General features: G+C 38.4%; 1 protein-coding gene across 1 annotated transcript; it reads left to right on the top strand.

Moving 5' to 3' along the window:
- The first annotated feature begins 506 nt into the window (after positions 1-506).
- LOC145674087 (ATP-dependent DNA helicase PIF1-like) lies at positions 507-914 on the top strand. The gene has a single exon (XM_081743907.1). The coding sequence runs from the start codon at positions 507-509 to the stop codon at positions 912-914; it is 408 nt and encodes a 135-aa protein (XP_081600033.1).
- Positions 915-13,202: the final 12,288 nt, after the last annotated feature.

Raw genomic sequence — 13,202 nt, 5'->3', positions numbered from 1 at the left:
CTCGTACCAATCTTGAAGTAATTCAAGCTTCTTTTTGCTTCTCTCCTATATGGTCGTCAGTGAAACAGTTCAGTCTTAAACAAAATCTAAGAATACAGAATGATTCCTCATTTACAACTTTCTCTTGCATATTGGTGACGGTATACTACCTCCTATCAATTTCGGTGAAGGTCAAGATGCAGCTCAACTCGTACCATTGCCGAAGATTCAATACCTCACTAATGTTTCTTTGTTTATTGAAAAAAATTCCCTCAAAATGTATTGTATGAACCTGACACTTGCGCAAGGAGAGCAATTCTTTGTGTAAACAATGAAAATGTTGACTGTAAACGCAACAATCTTAAAAAGCTTACCTGGGGATTCATCTCACTTGCTGAGCGTGAATTACGTGGAAGAAAGCTGCGTCGATGACTTTTTCTTACTGCAGAGGCCCTCGCTAACGTCCATGCGAAAGGAGTACCAGATCACAACCTGGAACTTAAAAAAAAGGCGCAGTTTGCATGATAATGAGGAATTTGCACTTCGATGATGGGCTTCTAAACGGCACTAAAGTAATAATTGTTGATATATCACCGCGGCTCATAACAGTGAGAAAACCTCATAGTTCTGTGGTGTATTCAAATCCACGGATTACTTTTCAAGCGCCTATTGAGCCCAACAGTCCTTTGACTATGTATCGTAGGCAGTTTCCTCTTAGACTTGCTTACGCTATTACGATCAACAAGAGTCAGGGTAAAACAATTGATTTTGTTGGAGTTGACTTGCGCAGTGACGTATTCGCTCACGGCCAACTGTACGTCGCACTTGGACGTGTCCGATCAAGGAATTCAGTTGTGTTACTGGTTCAGTCTGAAAGAATAATTGAAGGAACCGCTTTTGTAAAGAGTGTTGTATACCCACAACTTCTACGATAGTTCCTTTTAGTGAGTGATAGCTATGGAATTACCCAGGGAACAACACCATTGGACTTTCATTTCGGAGTATGATTCATGTCTGCTGCAAAAATTCCTTTTCACTTATACTTGATAGTAACATAAGAGTCTACGCAAAAAGAAATCTTTTCAAGCTCCTTTATGGAGAATGCTTGGTGCCTGTCCAAATACAAATCATATTGAACTTCATTTTCCTACTATGATACGAACCTTCCCAGACACAAATACCACTTACGTTCCAGTTTTTTTTTTTTTTTTTTTTTTTTTTGTACACGAAAGACATGACGAAGCAAAAACTTTCATTCAAAGGAGTATGCGTGTAGCAGGATACCACAGGGGTGGTGTGGAAATACTACAAAGTTACAAGAAAAAGAATCGACCTTTGTCTTATAAATATGCAAGAGTTATGGCCGAACAAAAATCCCAGATTTCTTTTTTGAAAATTATAAATAAGAAAAAAAAAACCTCTGAAAATGAGAATCCAACATCATCATTCATTATATAATAAGTCGATAAATTGAGGTTGACAAAACAAAGGTTGCTATGAAAAAATAAACTGTGAGGTATTAAGCAGAGTATTAAGGAGCAAATGATGAAAAATATGAGATCTGGGGATGTTGGGCCGATTTAAGGAAACATTAAGAGTAAATGCACGAACATATGACATGCGAGGCCGTAGGCCGAGCAAAAACGGGGGTCTGGGGGCGAAGCCCCCAGCTGTCCAAAGGCTAGTTCTTGGATATAAAGAGCAACCAGGCAAATCAGATCTTGGAGATTTTTGCTGTTCTTGAGTTGCCATTTTTGTGGGACATACTAAACTATTAGAATGTGGTTCCTATGTCGGTACTAGAAAATACATAATTTTCTTTACAGATATCGATAATTCGTACTAAGTACTGACACCGGTACCGTAAGTCCAACCTCAATATTTGTAGACTGCATGCAGTTTTGTGTAGGAAGTGAAATGTATAAATAGAGGAGAGAAAACATTGCACAGAAACATTATGTTCGTATGTTGAAAATACATTTTTGTATGTGTTGCAAAGTATCTTCAGCTATCAGGTTACTTTGCAACAAAGATTATATGAAATGAAATGAAATGAAATCTTTGAGTTTTACGTTACACGATTATGCCGGGTATGCTAAATGAGACGATGATGATGAGAATGAATGGAATTTTAGAATGAAAAATGTGTAAGAAAACGGGAAAACCCCGAGAAAAACCACACACAGTGTTTCTCCAACACAAAGCCCATTTAGCACGTGCTGGGATCGATCCAGGAACTTCACGCAGGAGAGGTGAATGCTCCACAACTGAGCTACCGCGTACCCCAAAACACAACCTCAGAATATATTTCATATAGAGTAGAAATAACAATATGTTGCAAAAAAAATGGCCGGTCTGAAAGGCATGTAAGCTAAAAAAATACAATTGCTACTCGATTTATTTACTAGCATTGTTTAATTAACTACGGTACTTAACATCGCAACACCAATATCATTATGTTATGTCACATCCTATTCAAAACTATGCCAACAGCAAAGTACCTGCTTTGCTTCGTGATGTCCGAAGAGTAGACCACTGAAGGCGAAAGCAGACAAGTAGCATACAAATTTATGATGTTGAAAGCATTATTTTTCACAGTTATGGAGAAAAGAGATAGAAACAAAAAATAACAGGAAATCTCTGTTTTACGTCCTGCGAACATGCTATGTAGGCTGACGGTCACAAACCAGTAATGAAAATTGATGATTTTGGAATACGATTTGGTGGAATAATGAGGGAGAAAAATAATCATTGATTAAATATTAAATTGAAAAGAAATAAGAGTCTGACGCTCAAATACTTATCTATCAGACACCCATCTTGATCCCCCTAAAATATCATGAAGTGCTTGATTGATTCTAAACCCAATAATAGTAATAGTAATTTAACAATATACACATAATATATAATTTACGCACCTTGAAATGTAGAAATTAATGATTGTAATCCCCAGCTTTCCAATAGACCTTTGGTTCCTCCAAATGAAGATTCGGATATATTGTTTCTTCTCAAGCAACAATGGGTTACAATAATCAATTGCAGTCCAAAGCCAAGTCACTAAGTTAAGCATGAATATAAAAGAATTCATTAGTTAGATGCATACAAAATCCTACGCATGTAAATCCGAATCTACTTGTATTAAATTGTAAATTTAAACAAACTAAATTATACTACAGTTATAGTGACATCAAACATACATTATATAAGATATACAGGGTATCTCAAAAGTCCCCTGACATAGGGTAACTCTGTTATTATCCGAGTTACAACAAAATGTCGGAGGAGAAAGCACCTCCAAATATGACGTTTCCAATCTAAAGTGAAGAAATTTTTAAAATCGGATGACCCGTTTGCGATGTACACTCTCTATGCGCCCAATGTGAAATGAAAATTCAACGTTGTCATTTACCTGCACCCCTGCTAAGTGAGTGAAGTTACTGTCTTTTACGCTAACATGTCGATGGCCAGCCCCGTTTCAAACAGTAACTTCATTCACTTATGTTGTGGGTCCAGGTAAATGACAACGTTGCATTTTCATTTAAAATTGGGTGCATAAAGAGTATACAGTACAAACATCTTGTCCGATTTTTTAAAAACGTGTTCACTTTAGATTGAAAGCGTCATATTTCGAGATGTTTTTTCCTCTTACATTTTGTTGTAACTCTGATAATAACAGAGTTACCCTATGCCAGAGAACTTTTGAGACATCATGTATACATCATAGGAAGTTCCTTTCTAAATTCTACACGGATGTGGTTTCATTGAATGTGAGGTGGGTGATACACATTAGGCCTTTTGGGAGTACGTCACACGGACGACCGTAATTTTGTGTTCAAAATTTTTATTATGAACTGGTGGGATATGTGATACATATGGCCACGGGCTAGAATTTTCTCAGTATATCAAATATGCAATCAGATTTCATGCAGCTTAATTTGGTGAAAAGGTATTGCCAATTGAACGTTACATTTACCTCGTTCTGCAAGATGTTGAACAATGCCGTTAGCACGTGAGGAATGGATCGAAATAATCAAACTGTGGGGCGGGAGGAGTATATGTGCAGTGGTTGCCGATTGCAGAGTCATCCACAATGTGACTCTGTGTCACATGTTTCAGTGTCACAGTAATTAACTAAATTTGAGAAGACGGGCACATTCGTAGACATACGGCGTAGCGGTTCAAACTCGCGGGCCCCTTTTTCCTTCCCCATTTTGAACCGGTACATGAAAATGCGATTTTCTTCATGCTTGTCTGCACCGATTTTGAAAATTCTTTCAGTAATCGATTTCTGTCGTCGAGTACTACAAGAATCGGTTAAAATCTCGCGGGCCCTTTTCTCTTCCCCAACCCAATATTTTTATATATTTTGTATGTATTCAAGTATGGAACAAAAGTATTTAATTAATTCCCTTAGTAGGCTTCTCAACTTAATATTTTTCAACTTAAATTTTATTTATTTTAATTATTTTTTTTGTGACTCAATATTTAATTGCAATCGTTCATAGGGGAGAAGGGTGGCCATACAACCTACTGCTAAAACGTCTGCTGTCTTTCGAGCAGTACTGCGAACTATAGAGCAGTGTTGGGCAAAATCAATTGAAATCAATTGCAATTGATCAATCAATTGAAAATAATTGCTCTGAAAATCAATTGCAATTGATTTCAATTGCAATTGATTTCAATCATAGAATTTGCAATTAATTTTTCGTCAATTGTTAATTGTTAATTGGTCACCAGGCAATTGAAACTTTTAATTATTAATTGTCAATTGCAAAGAGTGCAATTGAAACATTCAATTGTTAATTGCAATTGACAATTGAAACTTTTAATTGTTAATTGTAATTGTTAATTGCAATTGAAATCAGCAATTAAAACTGAAGATAAGAAGATGTGTGTATATTGTATTGTCCACTTGTTACTGTTTTACATATTTCAAATAAGGTACTTATAAGGAATGCTGGATACCTACCATCCCTTCCCCCCCCCTGGGAAGAAAGCCGTGAAACTAACTATTTTTTTTAAATATATTATGTTTATGGTTCTATCCCCCTCGAAAAACTCTATATGCCCGTCATGCATACAATAGGAATGAGCACGAGCGAGTTCGAGCGAGTTTTCTTTAAAACTCGACTCGAGATTTCGGCTCGAAAAATTTTCCCCAACTCGACTCGAATTCGGATCGAGTTTCCAGTCGAGTCGAGCCAATTCGAGCTAAATCGTTTGTGTAGTTCCAAGTACTACTATCTTCAAGTATCCTACATAGAATATATTATTATCCATGATACTACTAATACTACTATAACTAATTATTATTATAACACCGTGTACCTGTATAAACATGGAATATAGGCGGTTTGTATCGGAATACTAAAAATTATTTGACTGTCGATCTCGGTCGTTAAGAAATCTTCAGGAGGCAAGGACATCGGTCATGAGATACTAAGTTTGAGTTGAGGAGGAGCAAGTATTCGGGCTCGAGCCAAACATTGTTAAAAGTTATAGGACTCCAGCCAAACATGTTCAAACCTGCTCGACCCGGGTTTAGGGTTGTTAACGACTCAAGCGGCTCTCTCACAGCTCATTAACTTATGGAGCCGAATAGAGAAGTGAGCCGAGCCAACAGCTCATCCAACCGACTCAGCTCGAGCCGGTGGCTTACACGAGATGAACCGAACCGAGCTGATTGCTTACCCCAACCGAGCCGGTTCGAGCCATCGGCTCAGTTGAACTGACTCGAACCCAGCCTATGGACTCGTTTCAACGGAGCTGGTTCGAGCCATTGGCTCCAATCGAGCCGAGTCGATGACTCGTCCTTACCGAGCCGGTTCAAGCCATAGGCTCAATTGACCCCAGTCGATGGGTCATCCCAACCAAGCCAGCTCAAGCTGTCCACTCAGTTGAACCGAGCTGAGCCGGTTGACATCACTATCCCGGTTGGGCTTCTACTTTGGCTAAAAAAAAATTAGAAAGTGCAGTTCTCAGCCTTGATGGTAAGAACTACAGTATATACTTATATTGGTGCTCACGGCGTCATTAACTTGCTCCGCCACTAAAGAATTTCAAGGTACTTTGTTTTGCATCTTTTGTGCGTGTTTTGTGTCGCTTTGTGAACCAATTCCCACATTTTATGCATCACCGGAAATGGGTCAAAATGGGCCTACCAATATGGCGGAACAAGTTATTGCTGTACCGCCACCAATGAATTTCGATGTTGTTGCCTCCACATCGTTTTGTGCCGTTTTGTGTGTCTACTTTCACGTTTTGTGCGTCATCGGAAGTGGGTTAAAATGAGTCCCCAAGGTGGGACGAAAATGAATCACTGTTCCATCACCATCGAATTTCGAGTTCGCTTCTTTCGCATCGTTTAGTGCAGTTTCTTGCCGTTTTGGGCGCGTATTTTCACGTTTTGTGCGTCACCAGAAGTGGGTCAAAAGGGGGTCCAAGATGGCACGAAAATGACCAAGAGTTCCGCCACTATCGAATTCCGAGGCCGTTAATTTCACATCGCGTACCCTTTTGTGCGCCTATTTCGACGTTTTGTGTGTCACTGGATGAGGGTCAAAATGGGCTTCGAAGGTGGGACGAAAATGACCCACTGCTTCGCCACTACCGAATTTCGAGTTCGCTTCTTTCGCATCTTTTAGTGTCAGTTTCTTGCCGTTTTGAGCGCGTATTTTCACGTTTTGTGCGTCACCAGAAGTGGGTCAAAATGGGCCTCCAAAGTGTGACGAAAATGACCCACTGTTTCCACTATCGAATTTCTAGGTCGTTTGTTTCGCATCGTTTAATGACTATTTTTAAAGAAGTTTTCTGTGCCTACTTCCTCGTCTTGTAAGTCACGCGAAGTGAGTTAAACGGTCCTTCTTTCGCATTGACTAATGCCTGTTTTATGCCGTTTTGTGCCCCATATCCACGTTTTGTGCGTCACTAGAAGTGTGTCAGGATTATCCTCCAAGGTGTGACGTAAATGACCTACTGTTCCGACACTATCGACTTTCTAGATCGTTTCTTTCGTATCACTTAGTACCTTTTTTTTTAATGTTTTCTGCATCTATTTCTCGTCTTCTGCATCACCCGAGGTGAGTTGAATGGGCCTTTAAAGTGGGAGTTAAATGGCTCACTGTTCCGCCACTATCGAATTTCGGGATCGTTTCTTTCGCATCGATCAGTGCCTGTTTTGTACGTTTTGTGCGTCACCGGAAATGGGTCAAAATGGACCTATGAATATAACGAAATAAGTTAATGCTGTTCCGCCACCAACGAATTTGGAGGACAATTCCTTCATATCGTTTAGTGTGTATTTTGTACCGTTTTGTTCGCCTACTTCCACGTTTTGAGCATCACCAGAAATGCGTCAAAATTGTCCATCAAGGTGTGAGGAAAAAAAAGCCATTGTTCCGCCAGTATCGAATTTGGAGGTCGTTTCTTTTGCATCGTATAGTGCCTGTTCTGTAACGTTTTGTGCTCGTATTTCCACTTTAGTGCGACAACAAAAATGGGTCAAAATGGCCTACAAGTATACGTAGCGGAATAAATTAATGCTGTCCCGCCACCATCGAATGTCGATGTCGTTTCCTTCACATTTTTATGCATGATTTGTGTCGCTTTGCGCATCAGTGGAAGTGGGTCAAAATGATCCTTGAATTTGGGATGAATATGTATTTTTCTGTCATACTTTTAGGTCCTCTTTGACCCACTTTCGGTGGCGCACAAAACGTGAAAATATGCGCAGAAACGGTACAAAACATGCACTAAACAATGATAAAAAAAAGCGACCTCGAAATTCGATACTGGTGGGAGAGTGGGTCATTTTTCTTCCCACATTGAATGCCCATTTTGACCCACTACCATTGATTCACAAAACGTGGAAATAGGCTCAGAAAACGGTAGAAAACACGACAAGACGATGTGAAGGAAACGACCTCGAAATCGTTCCTGACTGAACAGCATTAACTTGTTCCGCCATATTTGTAGGATAACATTGACCCATTTCCGGTGACGCACAAAACGTGGAAATAAGCTCACAAAACGACACAAAAATGGAAATTTAGCTTAATTACATGGAAATTTTGTTTGTACGGTACGCTTAATTATATGGAAAATTGTATACATTTTTCCTTTACGTTGGTCTGCTTTACGTTGATTTGGGACTTTCAAATTTTATTCTTTTTTCAACTGAAAAGTATATATAATTCAAAAAGGAAATAATTATCAATGATAATTATAATAATTATCTATATAATTGAATTCATTATAATTTGGTCCATGACAAACACTTCACCATTTGGTACTAGTTATTATGCGCGTTCTTCGCACGGATCAGATAAAATATCAATGTAAACAAACTGAACAACGGGAAAACAATTAAGAAACATTTCTAAAATTTGATATATTTTGTGTAAATATATATCCAACAACGTACAGTACATGCGTTTTCATTGGGAAGGCCGATGGGGGCTGAAAATGAAAAAAATGAAATCTTTAAGTTTTACGTCCCACGGTTATGCCGGTTAGGCTAAAGGAGACGGTGATGATGAGTAATGAATGAAATGGTAGAATAAAGAAAGTGGGAGGAAACGAGAGAACCCCGAGAAAACCCACGCACACGGTGTTTGTCCACCACAAAGTTCACTTGGCGGGGGTGGGATCGAACCCGGGACCCCAACCACCAGAGGTGAACGCTCTACCACTGAGCCACCGCGGCCGATGGGGACTGAATTTGAACATAAACACTATCGGGGGTGTCACTATACATGTGAGCAACCCTGATAAATATGGATTCGACACAAATATTGTTCATTTTCTACTACTTTTACATGTCCCGGTGAACGCCCCCTCAGAACCCCTTGGTTCGAATTGTGAAAAAAATCTCCTCTGTCCCCCAGCCGATACACAGTGGGGCGAAAACGCAAAAAGCTGGCCAAAAATTAAAAAACGAATGTTAGTAATATAGGAATTTTTTTTTATGTAGTTGGCTAGAGTGATGTTAGAAGGGCCCAAATCCATAAATAGAATAGGGTTTTTACTTTATTTCGACTACCTGAGCCACTCTTCAGTAGACCCTTCAGCAGGTCAAATGCGTAAAGAACAATAGAAGAATTATGGCGCGTCCGTTGAAGCGGTTGTAACTTTCGAACGTGTTCATAGTTTTTAAATCTGTAAAGTTTTCCTATATCGTACTGGTAAGTAGAATAAGTGTATGGTGTGAAAAATTAATAATAATGATGTAATAATTTATAATTTGAATTGCAAATCAGGCAAAATTTTCACATTGTTTATATAGGGTATCTTCGGTGGAATAGGGCCACCGGATGAATAGGGCCACTTGTTACGTTATTCACCTTACTTGCTTATAGAACAGAAGCAGCGAAGCGAATGCCACGCCGTGTCTTCACTATGAGTCTCTAAAAGTTTACTGTGCAGTTAGATTGAGTGAATGCTGGACGCTGATTGTATTACAGAGCAACTTTGATCATCAATTGAATGCAAGTGTTAAGAAAAATAGCATATTTTTAATACTTCTGTCATGTATTTTTTTCTTGTTACGCTATGTAGTTTTGTTGGAAAAGCAGAAGTTTGATTTTCTTGTCTTCAACAAGGTTAACTCAAGTTATTATGACTAACATGATAATCGTGAAGGAACTTAAACAGGGTTGCCAACTTATTTTTCTATATATTACCAATTAGGGTGAATAGGACCATATCTAGTTAGGGTGAACAGGGCCATACTTTTTGATTAGGGAGCTACGATGGCTCAGTGGCAGAACATTTACCTCCGGTGAGTGGGGTCCCTGGTTGGATCCCAGCTCGCGCCAAGTGGTGGACAAACATCGTGTAGATAGATTTTATCGGAGTTCTCCCGTTTACTCCCACTTTTTCATTCCACCATTACATTCATTCTCATCATCACCGTCTCCTTTAGCCTACCCTGCATAACCTTGGGAAGTAAAACGCAAAGATTTTCTTCCCACTTTAATTTTGTTCGAATGCATGCATCAACCACACCCCACCCATTCATCCTATCTATCGTCTTATAGATAGTGGTGATATAGGAATTCGATATTTTTTGTCTCTCTTTCTTATTTCAGATGGAAAAATATGAGCGTTAAACACAGATGACGTACAAGAAGCAGTACAAGATTTTGTCCTGTTGCACAATTGAAATATCTAATAAGGAAGCAGAAATTAACGCTAACAACTCAAGGTCTGCAGAGTAAGAAACGTCAGCAACTACATCTGTGAAAAAATGAGTTAAGTGTATGCCTATGTCCAAGAAGGCATGCATTTCTTTCCATGATTTAATATCAACTCCCCAAAAGGATTGTTAAAAATATATCCAGTAAATCTAGACCTAAGCAGCGTGCTGAGCTACTAACATCTCCAGAATCTGTTCGAAAAGCATTATTTAAAAGGGGTCGGGAACGTAGAACGTCAGTAGTAAGTTCAGAAGACCTGACGGAAGAAAAAAAATATGATGAAGATGAAGCAACAAAAAATACAAATAAAAATGAAATGATCATATGTTGGTTTTGCAACATTTCCTATTACTACCCTTTGTTTTCATCGTTTGGGTACTGGATATGTTGCTACAAATGCAAAGCGTGGTATCATACGCGATGTATCGAAGGAGAACAAAAGAAAATGTTTACTTGTGGACGTTGTCTCAGCAATCCAACAACACAACGAAATAAAAGTTAAAAATGAAAAGTTTACTGTTTTTTGCAATGTAAACTGAAGTTTTGTTTTTGTGTAATTTTTTCGTATACAATAGGCTAGACCTATAGACACGGGTTAATTAACGATTTTTTGCTGATTAGTAAAAAAGAGATCATTTTCTTATTATTAACAGACTGTTCAAGAATTTTTAGTTGTAATGTGATTATTGCGACACAAAAAGAAGGTATTAGAGACTATTTATTAATGCTGAGTTTTCTTAAAATACATTGGAGAGAAAATTGTTCCAACCCAAATATAAATATATGACTTTATGAGCACGTAAATCTACCGCTTACACCTTCTATTATTCTAAAACATTATGTATACGAATTCTACTCTATGTTTTAGTACGACTTTACAATTGTGTGTGATTTCAATCCACTTAATATGTGTGGCCCTATTCACCTTATGAACGGCCCTATTCACCCAGATATGTTAGGATGAATAGGGACATTCGAGGCGAGTATATATATACATTTTTATAGTATTATACAATTTTTGAAGAAAATGATTTTTTGTGAACTTTATAGTAGAGATATGGTATATTATAATTCTGTAAAGAGTTCTCTAATAAAGCACTAATTATAGCAGTAAAGGGTAATTTTCTTGAAAGTGGCCCTATTCACCACAATCTACTATATTTTATTAACTTAAAGCGTTGAAAACATCATGTGCACCCTCGTGCACCACGTTCATATTTTGTAGAATGGTAGTCTGAATATTAATTAATGCTGTCGACAAAAACGTAGCTGCCAAAACGTGCCAATTATGAAGCGTGTTGATGTTAATTATTGTTCATTTAATGTTGCATTGACAAACCGTTGCAGTTATCATAACCGAATGAAATACCAATAATTTGTGTCATTTAAGTAACAATAAGTTTCTAATAAATAAGAACGTAAGTAACAAGTAACTGTTCATCAAAATATGTGAAAAAAGTGAATGTTGTTAGATATATATTGTAAAAATTACGAAGTATGTTGACATTCTTTTTCTTCGCCATTTTGGATCCGCTATTTTTGTTTTCAACTTTAGTTGCAGAATCGTAATCAGCAACCTCAATAACCCCTTTATCGCCACTTTTGAGAACATTTCTACGACTTTTCCGAGTTTTGCAAGTTTTATCCCGCCATTTTGGATCCGCCATTTTGTTTTCTCAACTTTAGTGTCAGAATCGTAATCAGCAACCTCAATAACCCCTTAACAATAAATTTCATTCAATTTGAATATAGTTATATTTTGGCCAGCTTTTTGCGTTTTCGCCCCACTGTGCGAAACCGCGAAAACTATGAATGTGACACTAACATCTGCCATTTTCTACTACTTTTTACATATTCCGGTAAAAGCCCCTATGATCCTCTGGTTCCAATTTTCATAAAACAATGCATCTGGCCCGCAGCCGATGGAGGCTGTATTTAGAAGTCAACGCCTGTGGAAGTATCACCATTCATCTCAGCGACAGCGAAAACTATGGATTTGACACTAATATCGGTCATTTTCCATTATTTTTACATGTTTCGCAATTCTCCACCCGTGGTGACTCCCGGCCCGCATACAATGGTGGCTAAATTTGAAAATCATCGCTAAGGAAAGTATCACCATTGATCTCAGCGACCGCGAAAACTACGGATTTGACACTAATAACGGTCATTTTGGATTACTTTTACGTTTCGGTATCCCACCCCTTCCCCGTTGACCCCCGGCCCGCAGCCGAATAGGGTGAATTTTGGACGTTAATGCGATCGGAGTTTCACCATTGAGCTCAGCGACCGCGAAAACTATGAAATCGACACTAATATCGGTCATTTTCTACTACTTTTACATGGCTCGGTAAACGCCCCTCTGAGACCCCCTGGTTCGAGTTTTGTCAGAAACGCTTTTCCTTGGTTTGGGACCTGGACCAAGCTACCCGTGACCAAAATTTGGTTACTCTCGGTCAACTTGTCTGGTTCCTAGGCCGGTCCCGGAAAACGTCCCCCTGAGACCGACCCCCTTTGTTCAAAATTTGAAAAGATAACTCTTCGTCTTGATCTGGGGCCTAGACCAAGCTACCCGTGATCAAATTTTGAAAACTTTCGGTCCACTCGTCTGGTCCACAAGCCGCACAAAGATAGACAGACAGACACAAATGAACTCTTTATTTTATTTATATTAGAAAGGTCAGATCCGCCGTTATTGTAATAGAGCGGTGCTTGAGCGATTGATCGTAGAAATTCAAACTCCAATAAGTGATAATGGTATAGGCTTGTTTTATTACAAGTTTAAACTCTTTAGTCAGTAAAGAAGAGGGCGTGAATCATGGGTCAGAGTTGATGACAATTCAATTGCAATTACTTTCCACTGCAATTACTTTCAATCAATTAATTAATTGTAATTGATTCTCCGTTATTAATGGCCAACTGCAATTAACAATTAACCATTACTTACTTCAATTGTTAACTGCAATTAACAATTAAATTTACAGATTAATTGTTAATTGTTAATTCAATTGAAATTTGCCCAACACT

This window comes from Thermobia domestica, chromosome 17 (assembly GCF_964235325.1).
Source record: "Thermobia domestica chromosome 17, izTheDome1.hap1.1, whole genome shotgun sequence".
In the NCBI taxonomy this organism is placed as follows: Eukaryota; Metazoa; Arthropoda; class Insecta; order Zygentoma; family Lepismatidae; genus Thermobia; species Thermobia domestica.
This window is presented reverse-complemented; position numbering and strand designations above follow the sequence as displayed.

What these genes read in the sequence shown, in the direction of transcription:
- LOC145674087 (XM_081743907.1), top strand. Translation starts at nt 507, where the DNA reads ATGAGGAATTTGCACTTCGATGATGGGCTTCTAAACGGCACTAAAGTA.